The sequence below is a fragment of the Lates calcarifer genome, linkage group LG13, assembly GCF_001640805.2.
Source record: "Lates calcarifer isolate ASB-BC8 linkage group LG13, TLL_Latcal_v3, whole genome shotgun sequence".
Taxonomy (NCBI): Eukaryota; Metazoa; Chordata; class Actinopteri; family Centropomidae; genus Lates; species Lates calcarifer.
The window spans coordinates 15,607,996-15,632,616 of NC_066845.1; the positions used below are offsets into that span (position 1 = coordinate 15,607,996).

General features: G+C 41.3%; 4 protein-coding genes across 12 annotated transcripts in view; all 4 read right to left on the minus strand.

The window, feature by feature from the left end:
* The window catches only part of trpm6 (transient receptor potential cation channel, subfamily M, member 6), an 18,337-nt gene extending 4,417 nt beyond the window's left edge, over nt 1-13,920 (minus strand). Inside the window, exons 1-33 of one of the 7 annotated variants that reach the window (XM_018668722.2) lie at nt 13,547-13,920; nt 11,804-11,883; nt 11,544-11,582; nt 10,800-10,989; nt 10,295-10,508; nt 9,914-10,038; nt 9,594-9,765; nt 9,332-9,506; nt 9,053-9,176; nt 8,899-8,971; nt 8,536-8,636; nt 8,268-8,402; nt 7,547-7,600; nt 7,167-7,301; nt 6,914-7,039; nt 6,299-6,570; nt 5,761-5,989; nt 5,279-5,431; nt 5,000-5,146; nt 4,689-4,817; nt 4,207-4,458; nt 3,940-4,114; nt 3,343-3,457; nt 3,045-3,241; nt 2,822-2,954; nt 2,219-2,657; nt 1,360-2,029; nt 1,038-1,135; nt 801-891; nt 598-644; nt 415-479; nt 290-315; nt 134-184 (exon numbers count right to left, since the gene is read on the minus strand). In XM_018668722.2, the coding sequence (XP_018524238.1) occupies nt 134-184; nt 290-315; nt 415-479; nt 598-644; nt 801-891; nt 1,038-1,135; nt 1,360-2,029; nt 2,219-2,657; nt 2,822-2,954; nt 3,045-3,241; nt 3,343-3,457; nt 3,940-4,114; nt 4,207-4,458; nt 4,689-4,817; nt 5,000-5,146; nt 5,279-5,431; nt 5,761-5,989; nt 6,299-6,570; nt 6,914-7,039; nt 7,167-7,301; nt 7,547-7,600; nt 8,268-8,402; nt 8,536-8,636; nt 8,899-8,971; nt 9,053-9,176; nt 9,332-9,506; nt 9,594-9,765; nt 9,914-10,038; nt 10,295-10,508; nt 10,800-10,989; nt 11,544-11,582; nt 11,804-11,883; nt 13,547-13,549 (5,035 nt within the window). In that variant the 5' untranslated portion in view covers nt 13,550-13,920. Of the gene's footprint in view, nt 1-133; nt 185-289; nt 316-414; nt 480-597; nt 645-800; nt 892-1,037; nt 1,136-1,359; nt 2,030-2,218; nt 2,658-2,821; nt 2,955-3,044; nt 3,242-3,342; nt 3,458-3,939; nt 4,115-4,206; nt 4,459-4,688; nt 4,818-4,999; nt 5,147-5,278; nt 5,432-5,760; nt 5,990-6,298; nt 6,571-6,913; nt 7,040-7,166; nt 7,302-7,546; nt 7,601-8,267; nt 8,403-8,535; nt 8,637-8,898; nt 8,972-9,052; nt 9,177-9,331; nt 9,507-9,593; nt 9,766-9,913; nt 10,039-10,294; nt 10,509-10,799; nt 10,990-11,543; nt 11,583-11,803; nt 11,884-11,991; nt 13,509-13,546 lie in introns of those variants that run through there. The other 6 variants (XM_051074884.1, XM_018668723.2, XR_007814395.1 and 3 more) reach the window with 6 other exon arrangements.
* An 84-nt stretch (nt 13,921-14,004) lies between these two features.
* On the minus strand, nt 14,005-15,598 carry wu:fa19b12 (uncharacterized protein LOC560551 homolog). Its single transcript, XM_018668729.2, has 2 exons — nt 15,013-15,598; nt 14,005-14,726 (listed from the first exon to the last, which is right to left on the minus strand). The coding sequence occupies exons 1-2, from the start codon at nt 15,409-15,411 to the stop codon at nt 14,556-14,558; spliced, it is 570 nt and encodes a 189-aa protein (XP_018524245.1). The 5' UTR covers nt 15,412-15,598; the 3' UTR covers nt 14,005-14,555.
* A 286-nt stretch (nt 15,599-15,884) lies between these two features.
* Nucleotides 15,885-19,945, minus strand: carnmt1 (carnosine N-methyltransferase 1). 2 transcript variants are annotated; one of them, XM_018668716.2, is made up of 8 exons: nt 19,777-19,945; nt 19,061-19,256; nt 18,781-18,947; nt 18,415-18,555; nt 17,953-18,131; nt 17,510-17,623; nt 16,769-16,872; nt 15,885-16,677 (listed from the first exon to the last, which is right to left on the minus strand). In XM_018668716.2, exons 1-8 carry the CDS (start codon nt 19,911-19,913, stop codon nt 16,483-16,485), a joined length of 1,233 nt encoding a protein of 410 aa, XP_018524232.1. In that variant the 5' UTR covers nt 19,914-19,945; the 3' UTR covers nt 15,885-16,482. The 2 variants fall into 2 exon arrangements, with proteins under 2 accessions (XP_018524232.1, XP_018524231.1); XM_018668715.2 differs by having other exon boundaries at nt 19,025-19,256.
* Nucleotides 19,946-20,778: 833 nt separating this feature from the next.
* LOC108878236 (serpin A3-5) lies at nt 20,779-24,583 on the minus strand. 2 transcript variants are annotated; one of them, XM_018668718.2, is made up of 6 exons: nt 24,467-24,583; nt 21,999-22,620; nt 21,819-21,889; nt 21,531-21,724; nt 21,254-21,401; nt 20,779-21,170 (listed from the first exon to the last, which is right to left on the minus strand). In XM_018668718.2, the coding sequence occupies exons 2-6, from the start codon at nt 22,612-22,614 to the stop codon at nt 20,976-20,978; spliced, it is 1,224 nt and encodes a 407-aa protein (XP_018524234.1). In that variant the 5' UTR covers nt 22,615-22,620; nt 24,467-24,583; the 3' UTR covers nt 20,779-20,975. The 2 variants fall into 2 exon arrangements, with proteins under 2 accessions (XP_018524234.1, XP_018524233.1); XM_018668717.2 differs by lacking the exon at nt 24,467-24,583 and adding an exon at nt 23,456-23,531.
* Between the last annotated feature and the right edge of the window lie 38 nt (nt 24,584-24,621).

Here is a 24,621-nt window from a genome sequence, read left to right on the forward strand (position 1 = left end):
AGCTAAAATACAAGTTGAATGTTGTAACTGTAATTTCTCACAAAATCCCAGAAAAACAGATGATTCAGGGAAGGAATATAATGACTGACACTGATTTAGTAAAACATAAATCTTCTGCATGTATTTTTAATACCTGAATAATGTGGATACAAATTGTCAGTAGACTGGAAAGAGGAGGTCTTGGCTGCAGCAATCAAAATAATTAAAACACAAAAACAGTTAATCTCACAATAATGAACAAAATTAATTATACAAACATATTGTATCCAAATTACAAGCTCTGAAATACCTTCAGGTGCAGTGCCGCTCTGTAAACTGCAACAGAGACATAAAGAAAAATTGATGTAATATTTCAATTTTCAGTGTTTTGAAATTCAGAGATGTTATAGCAGGCCAAAAGAAAGGCAGACTTACAAAGACCTGCGGCTCATGGATCTGGCCCAGCTGTTCCATGCCGAGTGAGTGGGGCTCCACACATCCTGAAGGTCAGTGCAAAGACAATAAGACCAATCTTGAATATTTCTTATATTTCCTCAATATCTCTATTGCGTTTCCACCATTATTACAATATATTTCCCCAAGTTACCCCAGATTTACCTGATGGGAAAACACTTGCTTCTGCAACAAATCCATGGGCTCAAAATCTGAAACAATATTGATATTACAAATATTCAAATATTTGAACTGTGTGTAACACAAACATTGGATATTTTATAAGGCCTTTTTTGTCTCTTTATGTATGCTGGGTTGGACTTGGGCCTTGGTATAACAAAGGTCTATTTACTAATACATTTCCTTACAGAGCTGACTGAGGCTGGTTGAGGCTGACCAACATGTAGGTTCTCCTCTTGGCCGCCGCCACCTTCTCCAGCAGGTGTCTGACAAATGGGACTGCATTGTTACCAATTTTCCATAAGAGATAAAGAAGGGGAAGAAAAAAAATGGTTGCTTTACTGAGACTTCATGGTAAAATTTTAATTGTCATCAATGAAAATCTCAACAGTATGCTATGAGGACCACAAAAGATGTCACATTACAGTATCTGGACTGTGCTCCTGTATCTTCACTGTCTTCCTGCTCTGACGTTTGCCTCTGCTGTCCAAGACTTGAGTGAAGTCAGAGGACTTGGACCACTCTGCAGAAACAAAAACACAAGTTCTCTGTTACAATAATACTAAAACAAATTCAGTGCACAACAGTACATTTTTTCAATTAGTATAAACTTTTTCTTTTTCTTTTTCGTTTTTCTATTATCATCAGGGAGATAACAGAGCTAATGCATATTCTTTTGTTTTCAACCATTAACCTGCAATGAAAAATTGTACTTTATAACCTCTGCATTACAAACTACAACAATACCTTTGTCCCTGCTACACTGTAGTGATGTGTCGTCCCTAAAGCTCCTAACACCAGACAAACTCCCTTTATTCATTGGTTCATGAAGAGAGGGGAATGATCCCCTCATTTGACTGAGAGGTGCCCCAGAGAAAGTCATATTCTCCATGCTGGAGGACAGAGACCTGCAGTAGCCATAGGGACGGTCTCTGGACAGACATGTCCACCTGGGGGGTTTAACAGGTCTTCCCCATTGGCTGGAAGATCTGGACTGAGAACTTGGCTGGCTATTGTCCTGAGAAAAGGCAGGATTATCAAAACCCTCAGAGATGTCTTGAGGGTCAGACAGAAGGACAGCAGTGCTAGAGGTTCTGGATACTTCTATGTGAGGCAGCTTTTCCTGTGGCCTTTCTTCCTCCTCCTCCTCCTCCTCCTCTTCCTCTTCCTCCTCTTCCATGGAACTCTCCTCCTGACTGGGATACAGGTATGGGTCACATGTCCAAAGTTTATGATGTGGTGACTCCGCAGGAAGAGGAGACCCACAGCGGGACGGTCCCCAGGATTCACAAGGTGTCTGATCCCTGAAACCACTGAGATGAACTCCGTATGAGTGAGAGAGGGAAGCACGAGACGCAGGTCTAGAAACTCCGAACCAGTTCTCACCAGGAAGGTCAACAGTGGCAGGATGGGAATCCTGGAGGAAAATGTAAGTTAGAATTCAAAATACTTTACACTGTAAAAGTCATTAGCCTGTAAGAAAATTATCTTTTGGCTTGGCTCCCGTCAAAGGTAAGGTTTGCAACATTCTTATTCCTCTTTTTCTTTCACTTCCTACAATAGTTATTGTTATGAAATGACAGCATCAAAAGAAAGCAGTAAGTACCTCCTTAACTCCTTCCTCTCCCTCCCCAGCATGTTCTTTTCTTCCTCCCCTGCTCTCCTTGGATCCGACATGGCACTCCTGTGATGCCAGTCTACTCGACACGAGAGTATAGCACTTCAGCAACGAGGGCGGGGTACTTTTACACGACTTGGCCATCAGCCGCCGCATATTAAGTAAATCGAAGTCTGCTCCAGTTCTGTGCGGGAGGGTCCAGCTGTGTGGAAGGATGTGTCGGGAGGCTGTGATGGATCGACACTGAGCCAGGCGTGCCTCCTCCTGATGTAGGCTGTCAGAGGCAGAGAACAAGGTGAGGGTGTCCACGGCCAGCGCAGAAAGGTCTTGGAGCTGACCCAGCTGACAGTCCAGCTCTGACAGGCTGTCCTGAATGAAGTTGACCTTCTCTGAGACCTCCCCCACCATCGTGCACATCTCCTCTGCTCTAGTGAAACAAAAAAAAAAGACATCCACACTGTTCAAACATGTTTTTTCTCCTTTTAATAATGATATTACATGTTCGCTGTTCACTTGCCATACACCTAATCTCATGGCTGACGGAACCAATCATACCAATGTCACTAACGTTGATTAGAATATCAAACCAACCTCTCTGCTGTGGCTCTGATCCTGTTAGTTTGACTGCTGTGGAGACCTTCACTCTTCTCATGGAAGTAGGCCTCTACACATTTCTCCTCAAATTCATGGAGCTTCTTACGATCTTCATGACCCAGGTAGAGCTCTGGTAAAGACGTGTAAGACAGGAGAATTGACCTCATTATTAGATATGTTGCTCAATAAGCTTTCTATCCACACAAGCTGCGATACTTACTAAGTCCAGAGCCTCTCTCCTCCCGCTCAGCATCCCCACTAAATCTCCTGTAGATGGCCATCAAACCCAGGGTAATGTGACTGAGGAGGATAAGGGGAGGGGGCAGCCATGGTCTCTCCTGATAGGTCATAATATAGCGATAACGGTTGTACTTCCACAGTTTATTGGATGTTGATGCCATGTCAAAGTAGATGTTGCTGTTGGGAGGACAAAATTTCAATTAAATAAAACTATTCTTCTGCAGGTCCTCTACTGTAAAAAAATTAAAGCTATTTTTTTTTTAAATAAACATGCTTACTTAAAAAAGGCAATGAGAATGTTGACCATGATGATATACTGGAAGAACATATAGACAGCCTGGAGGAATGGTGTAAGAAATGAAGCAGGGGGACATGGATTACCATCTTCACATGCTGTTAACACACACAAACACAAATGCACAGATCTTAACACTACTGGCAATCATTACCTTCATTACAGTGAGAACACACTGCAAAATGTCAAGGGTCATTTTTGAGTTAGTGATCAAATTATGTTTGTTAACTCATTTACGAATGTTACAATGTAGTTTGTTTCATAACACGTACTTCTGAAGTGAAGGGAATGGTTTGGCACATGATGTGTAGGACTGACATATGGCACAAAGACAAAGCCTCAAACAGAGAAAAAGGGTTAACTACCCTGACCCCAGTGGATCATACAAAAACTTTTTCTCATGTGGCAAAGGACAAGTGCCAAGCTGACTTTGAGGCAATATGACATTACACACTTTAACTAAGAAACTGAAGGCAACAGCAAAGTTGTCGGGGCCAAGTACTACTCATTTAAGTCTAAGATGGTTTTAAGCGTCTCATGTTTTTTTTTATTTTATTATTATTATTATTAAACTACTAACGATCTATCTCTGATTCGTAGACCTCTCCATAGATCATCCAGTAGGGCTGGAAGACTACATCTCGAGCAAGGCTCCAGGACGGCTCCTCATCCGGTGACAGGATGGCCTTCCTGGACACCCCGAAACTCAGCAGCACTATTGCCATCATCACCACAATGAAGAACATGTTAGTGGTCTGGGCAGAAACAGAGAGAGGACAGTAGGATGAAGAAAAAGAGATTCTTCGCTTTCTTGCTCTCCAGCAAGTGGTTTCCAGTCTCGACTTACCATCTTAGTGATCATGGTGAGGTAAGGACCAGCATGCTGATTGACAGCCAGCAGATCTGTCACCCTGATGAACCAAAAGATGATGTCTAGACAGTAAGCGATGCGCCCTGCTGTCCGGTAGGGATCCACATGCCAGCGCATTGCCAGTCCAGCCAGGAATAGCAGAATGGCAATGAAATCTGACAGGTTCCAGTATTCTGAGAACCAAATCTTCAGCTTGTGACGCAGCTTCCTCGGCTCAGACATTAGTACCTGATTAAGAAGTATATATTTTTGTTGTGTAACTTTAAGCAGTACTGTTCTATCAAACATGATTCTTGCATACAAATTACTTTTATTGTATCGTCAACATGACACTTTTGAAGTGATACTGTCTGTAGAAAACAGATCATAAATGTATACAACAATGCACATAAATTGTTAAATAATTACAAAGGAGAAAAGAGAAATAAAGAAGAGAAAATGTCTGCTGGCTGTCTCACCTCTCTGGTTTTCTCCACTGCAGTGGACAAGATATATGCTATTACCAGCCACTCCTGAACACTGGGTCGATCCTCCATCTTCACCAGGATGACGTAGGAGAATAACATCAAAAAGGCCAAGTAGAACATCTAAAATGGAGACCAAAAAAAATCACAAGGGAGACATGAAAAATATACATTTAATAACACAAGTTAACAAAAGTACTGCATTAAAAACAAGGAGGTTCACTAGGCCCACTCATTTAATGTTTTTTCAGGGAGAGAAATATTTTACAATTATCTATAAGTATAGTAATATGCACTCAACTTACTGTGTGAAACCAGAACTTGACAACAGGAGCTGTGTAGAATTCATATATTCTTGTGATCCAGGAAAGGCACTGCATGGTCATAGAGGACACAGTTTCTGACACAGGACCAAGACATTTGCCTTGGCCTCGCTCTGCATCCTGACTGCCCTATGAGAGCAGAGTAGAGTAGTAGAGAGAAGAGAAAAGAATGAAAGACAAGATAAGTATGATACCGAGGCTTTTAGGATTCTGGTTCCAGTTTGAAAACAGTGCTGGATAAATGCACTACTGGAACTTTACCGTGCGATCAGTTCCCTCGTGGGCCGGTGCTGACTTCACAGAGTCAAGTCCAAACAGCATTGCCTCATGAGACTGTGGAACATGGCACATTTCAGCTTTGCTTTTAAACTCCAGTAGCAAGATGGAAGGGGGCAGAAGAAGGCTCAAAATTATCTGAAAAAAAGAGAAAACAAGTATGTCATGTAAGCTTGTGCAACCATCCCGAAACATTAGGAAACCATACCTTCCAACATGAACTTACTTAAGCAATATTCTTGATATGCGTTACCTGAATCAAATAACTTATCGTAACATGAGAGTGACGATCCCACTCAGAACTATGTTTATTATATTTAAATATTCATTTGTGTTTTTATGTCATTGCAAATAAATCATACACTAACACAAGAAAATCTTTGTAATGACACTTCCACAGACAACTTCACAGGTGTAATTAATGTAAACATAACATGAATTTTATCTGGTTCATCTGCCGCATTTACCTTTAAAAACAGGCTTTTTGTCATGTTGAGCGGACCAGTCCAGAGGTCTGTGAGGAGGGTCTGCGTGCAGGAGTGTGAGACGAATGGCCTGTGACATGAGGAGACAGCCATCTGCAGACAGGTGAAGTGGCTCCATGCCTCCATCTCTGAAGTCAACAGCTTCATGGCCATCTGCTCGTTCTGACGAAATGCACAGTCTAACACATCCACCGCCAGCTGACCAAACTCACTGAGACACGGGTGGGCAGGAGGCAGGAGAGACATGCAATTACATGCAAGTTTTAATAGCATGAACTTCACAAAGTCCATAATAATTTAAAAGAAAATATTAATTAAAGTATACCACCAAAAATGAAAAACACAGGACCAAGTCTCCAATACACAGACTGACACTGCATAAAACTAGAGTGGAATGTGCTGAAAATGGTCAAAATTATTGAATGGGTCTTAAATCATGCAACTACAATCCTTTATTAGGTTCCAATTGTCCCGTATGTTGACAAGTGACAACACACACACACACACAGTATACACTCACAGTGAATATGCCTTGAATCGCTCTGCAATGTTGTCATCGAAGCTACTCTGCCGTGCCTCGAAGGCCATGGAGCGGTAAAGCTTACAGGCCACTGTAGCTCGTGCCAGCGCTTCCTCGCCATGTTGCCACAGGAACAGTGCCATCTGCTGCCGCTGCTGAAGCACAGCCCACACAAACAAGTCATTGAAGTTGAAGGGAACCAGCAGTGGAGCATCATCAAGGCCAGGGCTTAACGTGATCTCTCCACTGCTCCCAGGTGACACATCTTGCTCCTAGATGTACAGAAGTAGTCACAAAAGAATGGACAAAAGACAGTGGAAAAAGTGGGCAAAAAAGAGCAAACAGATAAATGAATCAGATAACATAATGTGAAAATAAGCTGTTTTGCGAGGCTATTTTAGAAATTTTAGGCCTGCCTTAGAGATCATTGCCAAAAACAATAGTATGTCTACACAATGGTTGGGTTATACAGGACAAGAAACACTGTCAGCTCTTAAATCAGTAACAGCTGATGGAGATCCAAATTAATTTCTCAAGCACACAAAGTATAAAATTTAAATAGCTCCAAAGCTGAAGTATAGGTTTGAATCTAGAATGAAAAAACACCCCACCAACCTTGCATTTGTAGGGCTGAGCAGTTCTAAAGAACTGCAGGTCCTGGAGACTCCTGCCCCTTGAAGAACTTGGTATTAATCCTCGTCTCTGTTTAGACAAGGAGGCAGAGCTGTTCCATCTTCCCTGCTATAAAACAAGGGGAGCAAGTCTATGATTTGTAGGAAATAGAGTAATTACAACTAATAAACACAAGCCAAGCTGTTTTTACTAGGACACATATCAAAGCACAGTGGATATAACTATCAGAGCTCACTTTGTCCTGCAGGCGGCTGTAGGCAGCTCTGAAGTGTTTCCGTGTGTAGGTACTGCGGTATGCTCCTCCTATGAGATACTCTATCACCAGGCCTATGTCAATGAGAGAAAGGCGGTAACCTATGGGAAGAGAGGTCTACTCACACACACACACACACACACACACACACACACACACACACACACAGAGTAAATACACATATATAGATGGAGATTAACTGCCATAGTTATCAGTGTGTATCCATGTATGCTTATGTTGCATATAGGTGCACCTCAACTCAATGTCCTGTGTAAAAGCCAATAATGTGTGAGTAAACAAGGTTGCTAGTTGTATAACTTAATGTTTTTATGATTATAGCCCTTTTCATCCTCACTACTTGCCTGTTTCGCATCTTCAACAAGGTGGTGCAGGAAACGATCCGCCTGCCCCTGGTGCTATGGAGAGAAATTTGTATTGTTATTCAGACAGAACAGACATCATGCAAACAGAAAATACCGGCTATAACAAGGAAAAAAAATCTACTGGTTACTTTTTAACACAGTTGCATATTGCTTATAGAGTAGCAGCTCTGGGATCCTTAGTTTGCCTCTTTGAGGGACTTATTATCCCAGAGTTATGAATAAGTAAACAGGCTTTAATACACAAAAGATAAAGGCAGTGTGGAGAAAGCCAAGTGTGAGTGTAGTGATGACAAAGAGTTCTGTGATCTCAGAGGCATCCTAAAACAACAACTGGGAAAATACCCTGGATGCAATTGACCACGAAACACAGAGAATAATGGTGCAAAACACTTACAGTGCATTATTGTGATTTCAATCAAAGCCACAGTTTTGGAATTTGTGCTTCAAGAGCCACAAACAAAAGAACTGAATTTCTTCTGTTTGTATAGCAAAGTGAGAGCGAAGGGAAAACAAAAGAAGAGATAACAAAGCAAGACAAACAAAAGTACTGTGGGATGAAGGTATTTTTTGAAAAAATCTTTTGATGATAACTTTTTTTTTTTTTAATGTTGTATTTCTATTCTTGATCAGAGAGATAAGAAAATCCGAAATTGTGAAGCAGTAAACATTAGAAGTAGATAGTCAAATATATTATAATAACCGTGTTGTAGAGCTCCTCAAGGCGATCCACAGTGAGGAAGCGACACATAGTCATGCCATTGTCAATCAGCAGTTTGACAAAACCGACGCGGTCCATCACCAGAGCATCCAGCATGGCTTGCTCCAAGGAACCAACCTAGATACAGCACACAGTACATCAGTATGATCATGCAACCAAACAATGTGAAAATGTACAATATTCCTCATGTGCAGTAACAGCATGTAATTACACCACAGCTTGTAGTGCTGATTCACTTGGTCAGTCTCACCTGCCAATGCTGTCCATACACCAGGACATCTTTCTGTGCAATGTCAGCCCTGTCCCAGGCAAGAGCCATACTCAGCTGCTCCGCAGGACTGGCCTTGGTGCCTGTTAATCATACAGAAACAATATAACAACAGGACTTATATTTCTGCTTTCCCAAGGTGTAACATGCATTTTTCAAAGTTGACATTTTGGCTTATCATAGCAGGAAAAAGCCCAGGTCATGCCAGTGAGCCAGTCTGCACAATACCAAGCCTGAAAGTGGTGAATGCAGCCAATTGTTAATGTTATCAATTACACCTGTGGTTTTCCTGCTATGACATGTCAAAATTTCTATTGTCATGACTAAAAAGAGAAAAACAAGTACCTTTGAGAGTAGCTGTCAAAATGGCTGCATCAGGTGCCGTCTGGTCCTCTGACTCTGAGTCAAAGATCGTTATCTGTTGTTGAAAGACACACTGAGTGAGTGATCCATGTGTCAAATCACAACAAAAATATTCCCAAAATGGGGATTTACTTACAGACTGTCTGTGATCCATACACTGCTGGAAGAGACTGTAGAGGTGAGAGGCTTCAACTCTGTCCACCCCAAATGCATCTCCAATCCTGATGAGGAAATCATCTTTAATGTCTGCATCCAATTCCCTAAAATGCAGTGAACATGAAAGTTATATTTGTGGCATGTCTGCTCATTAAAGTTGTAACATAAGGTATAACAAAAAACATGTGGTTTCATTTTACACAACTAGGTGGATCCATTAGATCTACTGCTGTAGATGCACTGAGGTACGCATGCATACCTGTCAGCAGCAGTCTGCTTGTGTAAGAAGGCGAGCAGGTCAGCAGCCCTGCCCGAGCCCTCGAACACCAACACCGGCACAGGGGGCACATTGCTAACATAGTCCAACACTGTGGACACAATAGCAGGGCCTCCCTCCACCACCACACACACGACAGGCACTCCTTGGTTCAGTCCTGCAAAAGAGGAGAGGAGTGGGAGAGTGAGTTTCTCACTTCCTGTATGCAAGGCACAAAAACACACAGACACACACACTGACTCACGAGGGTGTATCTTCTGTAGTTGGATGTGTTTCTCCAGCTTCTTCCTGAAGCCTTGCTGGCAGCCATGTTTTCCCAGTGTTCCATCATCCACCAACAGAAAGTGGGAGTGGAAACCATTGAGACAGACCCTCTTGCTCAAAGGGTTCCCCAGTGGCTGGTAGGGCCTGAACACCTGAACCACGTTGAATGAAAGTCACGTCAAGTGCCAACCAGGAGTCAATTGTAGGAAAACAATGACGTTAGAAACATTTTTGGTGTCAAAATGGTGAGGTGGTGTTATCTAAATTCAGACAACATTTTACTACTTCTTTATTACTTACATCTCTGCCTATAAGTTCCATGTTGTTATCGATCACACCCCATGGTGTGATGCCGACTGTGTTTCTCTTCCTTAGGTCATGGCCCCCAAATATTTTCACTGCCTCGCCTACATACTTAGACACACCTAGGGAGTATTTAAAGAGCAGCTGAATGCAGAGCAAATAAACAATTTAACAGTATAATAAAGAATTCTGCTGACTTAAGACAGGAAGCAAACACGCTATTTTTCTGTGTAACAATCTGCAAATACATGGACACAACACTCCCCTACAACCCACAGGTGATGTGAGCACATATCAGACACTAACCCAAGATCCAGAGGCGTTTGAGAGGATTAAGATTACTGACCCACACACATGTAGATCGTTTGTAACGCCTACCTGTATTAATGCCATCAGTGAGTATCCATGCCCCTGTGCTGAGGGCAGCAGTGATCAGCCCTTTGCTGAAGGCCTGCTTGACTTTAGGAGGCAGGGTGAAGTTTTCTGAGCCTCCCTGGATGGTCAGCAGCAGCTTGGGTCTCTCCATCTGCCACTCCCTCAGCATCAGTTGGAGCAGCGCCTCTGCCTTTGAGTCCACAGCCACACGAACATACTGGAGGAAACATATTCAACTGTTTGGGTCTAAGAGGATCTTTGAGCTTTTCTCAGGCATTGCTAGTGTGAAAGTTTTGTCACTACTGTTTTAAAATGATAGTATCTTTGCTTTCATGCAGCTTGAACTGACTACTGGGTGCTTACATCATAGCAAACCAAAGCTTGTTTAGACAACCATCAAACTCTTGATGGAGTTTCATTTGTTTACTCTAAGACAAGTATTTAATTTTGGTGGTAATATAAAAAAATGGGATTAGAGTTTTCTAAATTAAGGTGGCAACATACAGACCTTGGCCCGACAGACGCGTGTGGCAGTGTCTTCAAAGTCTATAATTCCATAGGCATTGGTGGGACTTGCTTTGGTATGGAGCTCTATGGACCAGTCCTCTGCCACATCCTGACCTGGACCAGGACAGAGGGATATGGGAGGAGACGACTCTTCCCAAGAGTGCTCCCCCATCAGGCGGCCACAACAACATCTGGCAAATGAAAAAATGTGGAAAAAGGTGAAGAGAGAATCACAGAAAAAGAGACACCATTCACATACATTTTATTGTTCTTTTTCACCCTTTTGAGATTAAAAAAAAAAAAAAGTATGTGTGGGCTATATAAAGTATTTCAAAATCAAGGGAGTGTTGTAGGTTATAATTCACAGGCACCTGACAGACCTCCCCCAGTCAGGCTACTGTTCCTCCCATTTTCCTGTCTCCCTCCCTTCACTTCACTCCTCTTCACCTCCCTTTGTCCTTAGGTCTGCTTCTCTGTGTTTGGTTGTGTTTATCATTTTACAGCCCACAAAATGAACACACACTCATAAATCTCCTACATTGCTGACACCACTAACTTCCATACCATTAAGAGTTAAGAGAAATAGAAAGAGAAGATAAATGGGAAATGTTAAAATAAAGGCTGTGGGCGGGGGGGGATTAACAGAGTAAGAAAACAAGTGCTTCATTGGAAAAGGGGGTGGGGTGGTAGCAGGTTTGGAGATGGTATAAAGACACATATAAACTCATAATTCATAAATTTATACCTGATCAAATTTTGGCATACTTGACATACTGGAATACATCTGTAAAAAAAAAAAAAACAGGAAATAACACATTACCAAAGAATCCACATGGTCCCTCTTCCTGGAAGGAAGGGCAGATTGCCAAATTGCTCTGCTCAGAAAAATGTGGTTTCCAGCAACTGCTTTTAATATTATACAGTGTACTAAATAAAAAGAAATACAGCCTGTATTTCATCTGAGAATCATTGGAAGCTCAACGATGCTGTCAAATTCCAGTTTACCTGTGTAGGTCACGAGAGGAGGGGATAAACTTCACGCACTCTCTCCTGAAGAAGGTTTCCTCAATCCAAGACTTTCGTGACTGATATAACAAGAGAAAATGTTTACTTACAGTACATAAATCCTGGAGAAGCTAAGCAGTATATTCTCAACGTTATTGTCAAACCCATCCTCCAGCAAGGAAACACACCATTCCTGAGAAGATGTAATCAGTGACCTTCTCAGTGAAGCTTATTGCAGTGCCGGCAGCAGCCTACATGCAGGATCTACAGAGAACTAATCGTGGGTCCCTCCTCGTCATAGAAACCCAAAATACATTCTTAAAAACACTGACGGTTAGCCTCTCATTCGACTTGACAGAAGTCTTTTCTTCATGCTTCCCGTGGACTTTCAAGGTCTGTCCTGCTCCTGTGCTCAGTTTCCCATCCAGATTTAACAATGGCCTTACTGTGAAGAGTATTGTTGGTAGGAAACATACACACATCCCCTTCCTGAGATTAGTACACATGGTTGGGGAGCTGGTGCGCACCCTCCCTGGGTCAGACTGTGTAAACACCAAACAGGGAACTGATGTAGCTGATGTAGCTCACAGTGTTAGCTGCAATTTTAGAACTAGTATGAAACATAAATCAGCTATAGTACTTGATGATCCTATGTGCTATATGGTAATTTTACATATACAGTTACTTATGTACATTTTTGTCAATATAAAAATATTCTTCATAATGAATAAGATGCTTCATAATTTAATATGTGGGCAAACAGGTGAGGGTGTTCTGACCTCCCTTATAAGGATCCTTCATTCTTTCACGGGATGATCGCCCCAGTTTTTACTGAAATTTAAGCAGTTCAAGTCCAGTGAATAACCTTAAATAGTACAAAGGTCATTATATCAGAATGGTGAGGAAAAGGCAGATAACAAAGGGAGATAGACTGGTTGCTCAGCAGTTCATCCTACAGCAAGATAATGACCCAAATCATTTGAGGAAAAAGAACTAGACAGTGGTTTCACATGATGGAAGACCAGCACAATCTCCAGGCCTAGACCCCATCCAGCTGGTCTTGGATGAGATGGACAGATGATGAGAGAAAAGCAACACATTTGTGGGAACTACAGCAGCAATAGAGAGAGCGAAGAGTGTGTTCAGCTGCTGAGCGAGTCTAATATTTAAATTTAGGATTCCTTTAATTCATCTTTATTATTTATCTGTTGTACTGTTGGTAACTTTTAACCGGTAATGTAAATAGATGAATATCGAAAGCATACAGTGTTTTCTCCTGATAAGTTGTGGAATTTACCTATAAAGTTTCCCAAAAAGTAAATACAGAAAAAATACGGAAATACGGAAAATACTATCCTTAAGCTTTACTCAGCTAGTAACGCTAATTACTCGAAGTAACGTTATTTAATGTAACGCCAGCTACACTGTGAAGTCACGACTAATTATTGCTACGCTGTACAATTAACTTATTATCAATCTTAAGTGCATGTTAGAGACGAAAGTAAACACAAAGGCGATTAAACTGCTTTTACGAAGTTTGTTACTTAACGCTACTTACATGTTTTAGCAAACAATGAAATCACAGCGAAACTTTGCTAACATTAGCTATTTGCTTATTTGCTAACGACAGCGATTAGTAAATAAATAGCCTCAAACTGTCTTGAATAGCTGAGCTGTGCTAGTAGACACTAGCTGGAAACAAACTGGCCTCTTCAGTACAAGTATTAGTTATGTGTGACTTACCATGGCTGTACACTTGAATTAAAAACGTGTAGCGTTTACTATGAATGAGTTTGCAGAGATCTGAAGTTAAATCCCACCACCTCATCATTAGTCCTCTGACAGGGACTGAGTGCCCTCTTATCAGCCACTGGTCCAAAGGGCAGGGAGAGTCTTTCCAAGAAGCCTCAAGGAGTTCATGAGCTCCTCCTTCAAACACACTCAGGACTGTTTCACTTCCTCAGCTGTCAACACATGGTCTCCACTAGTATGTCGCCCCCCACCCCCGGTCCACAAGCAGAGACGTGAGAATGGTGATTGATGGATGTAGGCGACAACGATGATATATAGTGTATGTGGACTACAGCAGGCTGTATGTTACTGTGCCATGGTTTAACCTGTTTTCCCATGTAGCACTGACACTGACAGATACACTGGTGAAAACAAGTAAAATTTAAAGTAAACCGATGTGAATTCACAGATTATAGACATGTGTTTTTATTGCCAATGAAACGAGCTGGCAGTGACAATCATCGATGAGAGTTGTATGTAATAAAAGTCTAATAGTGCTAACACAACATACACTAAAGCCTTCAAAGAGGAGCATTCAAAATGTAACTTTCTCACAACTGCAACTCAGTCATATAATCTATAAACAACTCTGGTATGAGTTACACCGAGCAAGATTTGAAAGATTATAGATCACACAATGTCAATTATTTTTTAAAAGAACTTTTACAATACAGTACAAAAATATATATCTACAATTTGAGGGTGAATGGGCACCCATCATTATTACAGTGATGTTACACTGCAGATCATATTGTTGGTTCATCTCAGTCACTGATCTTACACCAGCACGAGGGTCACTTACTACAGCCTATGACAGGGTTAACTCAATGGCCTGTAACATAAGGTTGTTGCCTCTCACCTAGATGCATTTCTAGCAAACAGCGTGTCTCTGGCCTGCTACAGAGTGGACCAGCTGCTGATGTCTGCACAGAACAGAGGAGACTCACTGCACCCATCATCTTCAGGTCTCCATGGCATCAGACGAAGAGTCTTTCACGTCTGACTTTTGTTTTGTTTGGGAATGGCTGTCAACATCCTCTAGCAGTGAGAGGTCAAGTTCAGGTAACGGAACCCTCCAGTACTGAAAGGAGTTGTAAGTGCAATCTTCAGTGTTGGTGTCTCCATCAGCCACCTAAGAGTGATGAGTAAGAGAGAAGGACTGAGCTCAGGAGAAATGTCAAAAACAGAAAACAGTAACATTTTAGACTAGCTGCCCGAGTGAGCTCAACCAAATTAGGACAAGACCAGCCACTGAGGCAGATTTTGACAGGTAGCTGGGACTACAACGAGCTATACAACGGGTAAGGGCTGACATCTAGTGGTGGTTTGCTGCCATCACACCGACTTACTTTCTCTGAACCGCCCAACTATCTGCAGACAAAAAAATGCCCACTTCTGCGATATTATTAGTAACTTACTTTATCACCAGCTTTAGGAACAGCAGTCTCTGAACCCGCGGGGCCCTCTCGAGGTCGTTTTTTGAGATTTGTTAGTGTACCGGAGCTGCGTCGGTCCTGGAAGCTTCCAGAAGTCTGCACCGTCAAAACACTTGTTGCATGCTTCCTAGCGTCGCAGACTTGCGTGGTCTTGCGATAAAGACCGGCGGCTTCTTCTTGTTTCTGTTCTGGGTCTTCGAAGTAGTAGGGCCTCTTTCTGCAGCGGCTGCCCAACAAAGCCAGCAGGGATGGAGGGCTCAAGCTCACACCCCCGGTTGGAGGAAAGCTCTCCAGCTGCATGTCAACACTGCGAAGTGAACGGTAACATCTTTTGGAGGGAGAGTCGTGCAGCAGAGTGTCCTCAGCGCGTCTCTTTGCCATGAATATCAGCTCTGCCAGTGCACTGGTTTACGGCTAAAACACGTGGTGATAAAACACCGACTCTAGATGCTCCTCACTGCTGATATTAAACGTGGTGGTATTCAGTCACAAAACATTGAGCACCGGAAGTGAAATTATTGCGATTAACCAATCAGAGGGAAGCACCGACGTCTGTCTCCGCCCAGCGCCTCTGCTCTTCCTGTGGCGGGTACATTCGTGCTGCTCCATGCTCACACACGATGTATGTATTATAAGACAAGAAATCTTAAAATCATGCGTTCAGTTCCTCCTACTGAACAGAAAATGCTCAAAGTATCCTCTAGAGTTTAGTTAATTCTTGACTTTCTATTCATGTTAGATCAGCTTTTAAGGTGATACTATTAACCTATAAAATGCTGAATGGGTGAGACTATTTTTTAAGTGGGCATAGAATTGAACTACCAAATGTAAAACAGTAAAACAGTGGAGATTCATATTTTTAAAATGTTTGGCTTTATTCCAAAGTGTGATTATAAACCAGAAAAGTCAATGAAAATTTAAAACAACTTATTCCTGAAAAGCTGGAACATGTTTTGACATGACATTTTCAGAGGTGACTAATCAATGCAAGTGAGTAGATTTAATTATTGGCACCATATTTGAAAAATAAATAGATTTCAAAAGCATATTTTCACATCATGTTCTCTGTTCACACACACACACACACACACACACACACACACACACACACTGTCTCTCTCTCTCTATCTTTCTCTTCGCCTTTCTCAGGCAGTGAAAGTCAATGGACATAAGAATGAGTAAGATTACAGGCTGTGATAGTTAAAAGAAATATAGGCTTCATGGCTTGTAGCTGACACACAAACCACTTAAACAAAATAGCAGCCAAAGGTAAATGACTCACCTTGAAAAAAAAAATAGAATAAAAATTATAAAAAATATATATGACGGAAAAAAACTTAATGTCCACTGATTTTTTTTCTTCTGTTTCCATTTTCTTTTTCACTCTGACAGTCTAATTTTTCTTCAGTCAATGGTTGTGCTCTAAGTTCACTGACATCAAAGGATTTCTTGTCACGTCAGGCTGTCAGTGCCCTCTCTTCGTGGTGACTTTGCCGCCGATGGAGAGCTCTGTTGTTGGTCGTCTTCTTGACAATCAAAGTATACGTCTGCAGGTTTTCGTGCCACAAAGAAGACACAGTCATAAACGTATCTCAACATAGAGCGGTCGTTCTCTGTGTAGGTGGTCTGCATCGACTCTTTCTCCACCTGCAGGAGAAATATGAACACTGCTTTACAACTGGAACAAGATTTCTGAAGGGAAACATGATGTTAATGAATGTTAAAGTTACTGGTTTACCTCAATGTGGAAGCCAAATTTAACCATTGCTGTCCTAATGTCTTCGTAGCTAAGTTCCACTGAGAGCTCATTGGCCATGTTCTCAAAGTGATACAGCAGTGGACCTGAAGAAACATTAGAGATTTTAACTTTGACAAGTGTCATACAACACTTCTTTCTATTCAATGAGAAAAAAAAAATTCAAAAACATTTAAAACAAACAGCAATAGCAGTGATGCACATTTTTCTTGTTCCATTTTGTTGTGTTTTCTTATTTGCTGATACAAGGTCAAATAGAAGTTGTTTATAACAACAGAAAATTTGACACAAAATTTAACAGTTTTGGTTTGGTTCTGGTGTTTGTTTAATCAGCTTCACAAGAAGCACAGATTCCTCTCTCTCTCACTCCAGTCTCACATTTGCCCAAATGGAGAAAGGACAGTGTCTCCAGTGCAGAGAAGCCACTTCTCTAAATGCTCAACAGATCTAAATAATGCAGAGAATTTCTAATTGATGTGTTTATGTTAAAGCAAATTCAGTAAAATCTGAAAAATAAAATATGAAATACAACAATTATAGTAGGAAAAAATGATTCCTAGAATACATCCAACAGTCGTATCATTAAACACCTAAATAAACTGACAATTGGCTGATGATGAGGTATTTGTATTTTTCACCACTTTCAACAGCAGGTTATCTACTCATGGAAAGCATTTTGTTCCCCAGGAGAGTTTACATGTAACTATACACACACTAACTCACCCAGGTTGATCCACACTCCACCAGGCTTAAGAATCTTCCAGATGGTCTCCACATACTCTATGACATTGTGAGCTGTATCTATAAAGAAGCAGGTAGCCACACAGTCCCAGGAATCTGAGAGAATGGACAATATAATATGATCACTTTTAATTAATTCTTCTAAGGTGCACAATTTGTCAATGATGCAAAGTGTGTATCCCTAAAAACACCAAACATAACTACATACTTTTGTTCTTCCTTTTGTTTGTCGTTTTGTAATTAAGAATTAAGAATTAACTTTGCCTGAAAAGACATTTTGAATGGAAATAAATATAACTTTACTTTTGGGATTGCAAATTCCCAGAGGGGCTGATGAAAACACAAAGTTGCTTGAAATCCTTACAAGAACATTTCTCCTGCATGCTACAAAGGCTGAAACTTGAATCCCAACAGCATTTATTTACCTGCATCAGTGTAGACCTCCACAAAGTCCCCTGCTACCATGGAGAAGTCTGAAGTTAGTGGTAAGCTCTGTGGGTTGACATCAGGGAATCTGATTGGTCGTATTTGGTCAGAGGATTTCTTGTTGTTGCTGAACTGGTGGATCCAAGGGTACAGGGTCAGAGCGTTCACCTTTTCACACCTGAATGGAGCAGTCCAAATTCATGAGGATAGGTGGATGGAGGTAGCATTCTGCAGAGTATGAAGTTGCACCACCAAACAAGTGAAGATGAATTATGAATTCTGAGTATCTTTGTGATCACATACAAATACTTACAGAATTAAGACATAAAATTAAGTCATTAATTCATAGTTCCAACTAAAGCAGGCAAAAATATCCTGGATGAATGTATGTAAGAGTGGTGGTAGTCCCTAGGATTGGTGTAAGGCACCTGGAGTTACACGAGTGTTAGTGTCTGTGTTACCTGTTGAGAACAAAGTTTGAGGAGAAGAGCATGAAGAGGCTCCATTCGTTGCCCTGGCATATATAACCCAGGCGGGCAATCTCCCAGGCTAGACGGCCAAGCCCAGCACCCGGAATCAGCACGCTCACCTTAGACACATCACTGACATAATAAAATGCACAAAATGCACATATCACATGGAAAACACTGAGTAAGTCACATTATCAGAATCATTACATGGTGCTCTGAAACCATGGAAAAGCTGTTAGCTATCATGCAACCATATGCCTTTATTTCTGTTTATTATATTTATGCTTGTGCGAAATATGAAGCATTTCTGTTTTTAGCATGCATGTGTCTGTCTATGTGCGCTTGCGTGTTTCCTACTATTGATCACTTGGGAAGAGTCTTTGGATCTCTTGGATGATGGGCTGGTAGCAGGAGTCCCTCTCAGCCTGACCCACCTCACTCCAGTCTCTGACAAATTGCTTTATGGTGGATTTAAGCTTGTCCATGTCAAATGTAGTGGATGGGCGCACCTTCCTCGGATCCTCCTGTCGTAAGAAAGACACATCTACATAAATTCATCAAGTGTTACAAAATGTATCTCTCTATGTAAGTACCTAAGTACCTGTGCAGTGGGCAACCTGGTTTCGTCTGGCCTTACCCTCTCGCCGTACCCGATGTTCTCGAACATGTCAAGGCTGTTGTGAATGATGGCCTGCAGCACCTCCTGGTTGTGGTCTGCACACTGGCTGATCCGGGTCAGGTTGGACAAAACACCTGGCAGCAAATTCTGGTGGTGCTGTGGTAGGCTCCGAAACTGACGCTCAGCTCGCTTGACCTGCTCCTGGACATGAACCCTGACAGGAAGAAACACAGGTGACAGCAGAGGTTTGTGAGTGTTTTCATGTCAATGAAACAATATTGAGGAACAACAGGTGTTTGGCTGATCTGAACTGTGTAATGATATGGTGTGGGTCTAACCCTTTGGTCCAGATGGTTCCCAGGTTATTTACTCTATTATTGTCTTAAAACGAGATGTCTACGTCACATATTATTCCTCTCTTAAGTTTGCTTTGACATGTGAGCGACGTTAGAGGGAGAGAGGGTGGATCATAAAGAGGTAGTGATACCAATGACATGAGGGGAGCTCAAATCAAAACAAATTAACAATAAATGCCACAAGAACCTGGTTAAATTCAAGCTGACTTAACTATAAGAAGCACTGGCTGCACTAGAATAAAGACAAACTATCACAGTTGGCAGTATCCCTCCAAACCTAGTTATCTGTCCTCTGCTATTGTTATTTGCTAGCAACATCGTTTATTGAAACAAACTGTCGCTACCTGGCTCTTTCTTTACTTGAAAGCAGTTTTATACCTGTAAAACCTAAAAGCATCGATTATTCTCCAAAAATGCTGTCTCTCCAGCCTGGCTTCCTCCTCGGGGCTGTATTTTATTCTTTCTTTGTGAAAATATGCTCCACCTTGCGCTCCTTCTCCTCCGGTTTCGGCCATGTCTGAAACAAACTTACAGTCGTCCAATCAGATCGCGCCAAAGTTCTTCTTCGTGAGATGTATTATTTTCAGAAGACCAGATTCCAGGAGGCGTGTTGCTGCCGCCCACAGTCAGCTGCTTACACTGTAGTCAGTTGATATGATATATGATAAAACAAATAAATTAATACAACCATATTCACAGCGGATTATACGAATTACGAGGAAAAAATATAATGTTTACACGTTCGAAATTTCTAATAATAAGTATTTGTAGTTAATGAACTAAAACTTGCAAACCGCCACAGAAAACCTATATAAATTACATACATACATTATTACTTCATTATTTCCCTTTTGGTGCCCCCTTTTGCTTGGTCCATCGCCTGTCAAGCCCCATCTTGTTTTTGCTTTATATTAAAAGCTGTTGTACTGTTTAGCTACAGAAGTTAACCTGGAGGCTTTTACTGAGTGTGACAAACCACAAATTGTGTTAGGCTGCTTTAAGACTGACTCTGTTTGATTTAAGTAATGAATAAGTAGTTAGTGATACCTAACACATTTTATTGTGTTATATTTGGGCTGACATGTCATTCAGTCTTCCTCATGAAACCGCCTATTTTCATACACTTGTATAGCCAGTGCTTACCTTTTAAGTTAATAACCAACCTAGGCACCCCATGATCTCAGAAAAGAGACTAAAAACCTCAAATATCCCACAGAACATCTCAGAAAAAGGGTCTGTACACAAAATAGTTGTGTTGTGTCTAATGAGAGAAATATATCAATGTTTTTCCAACTGGGATGTCTTCATTTACCATCTTAGGGACTACACAAGTGCTCAGTCAAATACTGAGGAATAGTTGTAGAATGAATTTAAAAATGCTCACCAGTCAACAAATGTTTTTTATTTGTTATAAAAGATGATCTCTGTTATAATGACAAATACATATGGGAATGCCTGTTTGATAACATCCTCACACTCTGTCATAAAAGAAGAGACCACAGAGTAAATGTTTTTATGCATTTGTATTCTATATGTGATGCAACAGCTGTGCTTGGGTGAACACAATGTTTCCTCCATCATATGTTTGGGTTGACAATCTTGCCCATGAAGAGGGTGTCTTCTGTGGTGCGGTCAACAACAACGACCATAAATGGACGATTGAACTTCAAGACCGGGACATGGCGGAAGGACAGAAGCGTGATGCCAATGCCTGTAACAGCTGTGGCAGTGGCTCCAGCCTCATCTACATCCAGGGTTGCTTGGTGCACAACCTGAGGTACAATAGAGGTACAGTGAGATAAAAGGCAGATGAAACATAGGGGAAGTGAATGTGAATGCAACAGCATGTTCTTACCTCTGAGACTGCCAGTTTTTGCCCCTCTGAAATGCCACTCAAGTCTGCATGATCACCAAACATGTCTGTCATCCCCATTTCAGTCAACACATCATTCAGCTTGTAGGAGGCCTTGATGGAGAACTTTGGAACATATATGTCATATCTCCTAAAAAATTGGGAAATAGACAAACAGTGACTGATCTGACAGGACAAAGATGAGCAGTTCATTCAATGTCAAACCATCCATATTAGAAACCAAGAATTTAAGGATGATTTTAGGATGATTTCTTCCAACCTGGACTTCATCCATTTCAGCCATTTGGTGATATGGCCTGGGCAAATAACATTCTCCAGGTCTGCCATATTGTCAGGCAACATCAGCAGCATGGAGTAGGAGCTGTTGAAGGGAAGGTGGAGGACTGATGTGTTAATTGCCTGTTCGTAATAGATTTCAACATCCTCCTCCATATTCATCATCTGGACTGGAACCTGGAAAATGACAATTGGAAAATAGACACACAGTATGAAGGATGCTATATGATGCATAATCATTGTAACTTCAGTCCATTCTGCAGCTTTGAACCTTGGTGTTCTCATCCACAATGAACTCGTCATTCGTGGTCAGCCTAGGATTGAATGGAGTCTGCCACATTCCTGTTTGATGGTGAGCAGAAATAAAACAGAAATTGTTGGTTGATACATCAAACTTAAAAGGTGCAACTTCAGAATGAGCAGGAGACAAACCAAATAGGATTTCATTTACCTTTGAAATAGATGTAGCTGATGAGATACATGACTGTGTTTTCATCCAGGGTCTCCACCAGCTTGTCTATTTTTCCTTTTGTCTTGTCAGCCACATACTTATTGATGGTATCAGCGCTTTCTGTGGTTTTGGTGAAGTCAACATTAAACCCTTCTGCAGAGTAAGATTGCTTCAGGACGTCCAAGAAATCAGGGTTGGGTTTAAAGCGGTTATCCACGAACACAGCGGTCCCCTCACTGGTGTTTTCATTAGACGCCCTTCCAAGGAGCGTTTGGAAAGCTTCATTTACATTTGCCTGTGTCAGCTGGGAGTTGTTGAAACCCAGACCACTGAAAAGCTGCTGGTGGGTCTCTCCCCGCGCTCCTACAGACAAGGCAGCCAAGGCGATGGACACGCTCCTTGGTGAGTAGAAGATGTTCTTACCTTGTGAATCTGCGTGAGCTGCTAACTTCCGGTACAGACGGTAGGTAAATTCTTTGTTTGCTGCAGCCACCAGTGAGACACTGCTGGTGTTGGGTACAGTTTCTTGGTCTGTCTGATGTTCATGATGATGGTGGCCTCTCCCCACGCAGACCACTGCTGATAAGATCCAGATATTCAGGGCTGCACGCATCATGGTTTACTGAGAGAAAAGTTCAAGCACTGTTCATTTGGGTTTCACAATGTTTGCTAGAGCAAATATGCTAAATAAACAGACAGTATGTATGTTGTTTTAAAGACCCTGAAAGTTATTTTTCAGTCTCACTGTGAGTTATTGGTTCCCGCAAGAACATACTATTTTCTTTACAGTTAGAACAATTTTGGAGTATTTGGTTCTTAGACTCAGATTTCTGTGTATCTTTTGTTTTCTCTCTCTGTCTGTGTTCTTCTCACTAGTTTAAAGAGGGTGGGGCTCGTTTAGAGAAGGTGATTTCACATTTGTGCACTAATCAGGATTTTATTATCATTCTCTCTCTCTCAACTCTAAGGTCAAAGCTGATGGCCACTCCCCATGAGTCTGCTCAAGGTTTCTGCAGCTTAAAAAGTTTTTCCTCGCCACTGTTGCCTAGTGCTCACTTATGATGGGAATTATTTGATCTCTATAAATAATATTATAAAGACTATTATCTAGACCTGCTGTGCCTTGAGATAAGATCTGTTGTGAATTGGCACTATATAAATAAAACTGACTTGACTTGATTACTGTCAATCAAACCTGATCTAATCACAAATTTTCATTTTAATATTTGCAGGTTAAGTAGTGATTATTAATGTCATAGAGGAAATGCTTTTACATACAGTGGATATTACAACATTACAGACAATGCAGCGTTTTTGTACCTTCAACATGATAATAAGATTGGTAAATCAAGTCAGAATTTGCATATGTTGCTCTGACAATCATGCTCATTTCCAGTTTTGCACATGTATTGCTAAAATGATTAATGTTAGCTCTCTAAATGTTTGTAACCACTTACCTTCTTCTGGCTGCAGCTCACAGTATGTGTCATCAACCACTGACAGTGAAGCACAGACTGGACAGAGGGAGATGTCCTGTTTTTAAGAGTAGTCAAAGCAACTGAACTTTGGTTTTGTTTATTCTCTATCACAACCTCTTATTTGCTTGTCCACTGTACATGTTCTGTGTAATGATTGCTGTATAAATACAATCACCAAGCAGCCATTGTTTTATGTCATTTGAAGTGGATTTGAACAAGGTTTTGGTGAATTCACATTTTTAGGCTCTGTAATGAAAATTTTCATATGATTCATGATAATTGTGATTTATTGATAATCTTGATCACTTGTATTGTACTTCAGTTGTGCCTTATGAAATATCATATGTTCAGCTCTTTTGCAGTCTGTTCTACATGTCAGCAAAGTGGACAGGTAGTGGAGACCCCAGATCTGTGAACAAATAATCAGATCTTGGGCGCCCCACCCTCTGTACACCAGCCAGGCTAAACTGGCAGGGCTCTTATCCCCATCAAGGACAGAGAGTGATAACGTGGCTGCATAGCTGTGTAATCTCCTGAGGGTGCTGACGCCTTTCTCTCAGGGCTACACTGTTGTGTAGTCTCCTGAAGATGCTGTTCTTTTCTTCTCCAGACGTCACCTTGTTAGATAGTGCATACTCTGAATTGCATAGAATCTATAATCTATTGTACTCTGCACTCATTGTGCATCTCATGCTTGAGGAGTGCAGTGGGTCTGTTTGCAAATGTATGAATTAAACTTACAGAAAGACAAACGTCAACTCTATGCTTTATTCAACAGAAGATTCCCATAACAACTCAAACTCAATCAGGGGCATGATTTATGCCATTTGGAGTGGATTTGGACAGGTTTTTAGTGAATTCTTTGAAAAAGTTGACACCGCAGTTTTTGATGTCTGCCACCATCTTTGGTGTCTGCAACAGGCGACAGGTCATCATTTATAGTGCAGTTTCTTGGTCTGTCCGATGTTCTAATTGTTTGTAACCACTTACCTTCTTCTGGCTGCAGCTCACAGCATGTTTCATCAACCACTGACAGTGAAGCACAGACTGGACAGAGGGAGATGTCCTGTTTTTAAGAGTAATCAAAGCAAGTGAACTTTGGTTTTGTTTATTCTCTATCACAACCTCTTATTTGTTTGTCCACT

Coding starts and splice junctions, on each gene's coding strand:
- wu:fa19b12 (XM_018668729.2), bottom strand. CDS start 15,411: ATGGCAAAGAGACGCGCTGAGGACACTCTGCTGCACGACTCTCCCTCC. Junction 14,727..15,012: donor TTCCTAAAGCTGGTGATAAA/GTAAGTTACTAA, acceptor CATCACTCTTAG/GTGGCTGATGGAGACACCAA.
- carnmt1 (XM_018668715.2), bottom strand. CDS start 19,913: ATGGCCGAAACCGGAGGAGAAGGAGCGCAAGGTGGAGCATATTTTCAC. Junction 19,257..19,776: donor GATGCTTTTAGGTTTTACAG/GTATAAAACTGC, acceptor TCTTCCTGTCAG/GGTTCATGTCCAGGAGCAGG. Junction 16,678..16,768: donor AATTTGGCTTCCACATTGAG/GTAAACCAGTAA, acceptor TTTCTCCTGCAG/GTGGAGAAAGAGTCGATGCA.
- LOC108878236 (XM_018668718.2), bottom strand. CDS start 22,614: ATGATGCGTGCAGCCCTGAATATCTGGATCTTATCAGCAGTGGTCTGC. Junction 21,890..21,998: donor CAGCTACATCTATTTCAAAG/GTAAATGAAATC, acceptor ACCATCAAACAG/GAATGTGGCAGACTCCATTC. Junction 21,402..21,530: donor CTGAAATGGATGAAGTCCAG/GTTGGAAGAAAT, acceptor CCAATTTTTTAG/GAGATATGACATATATGTTC.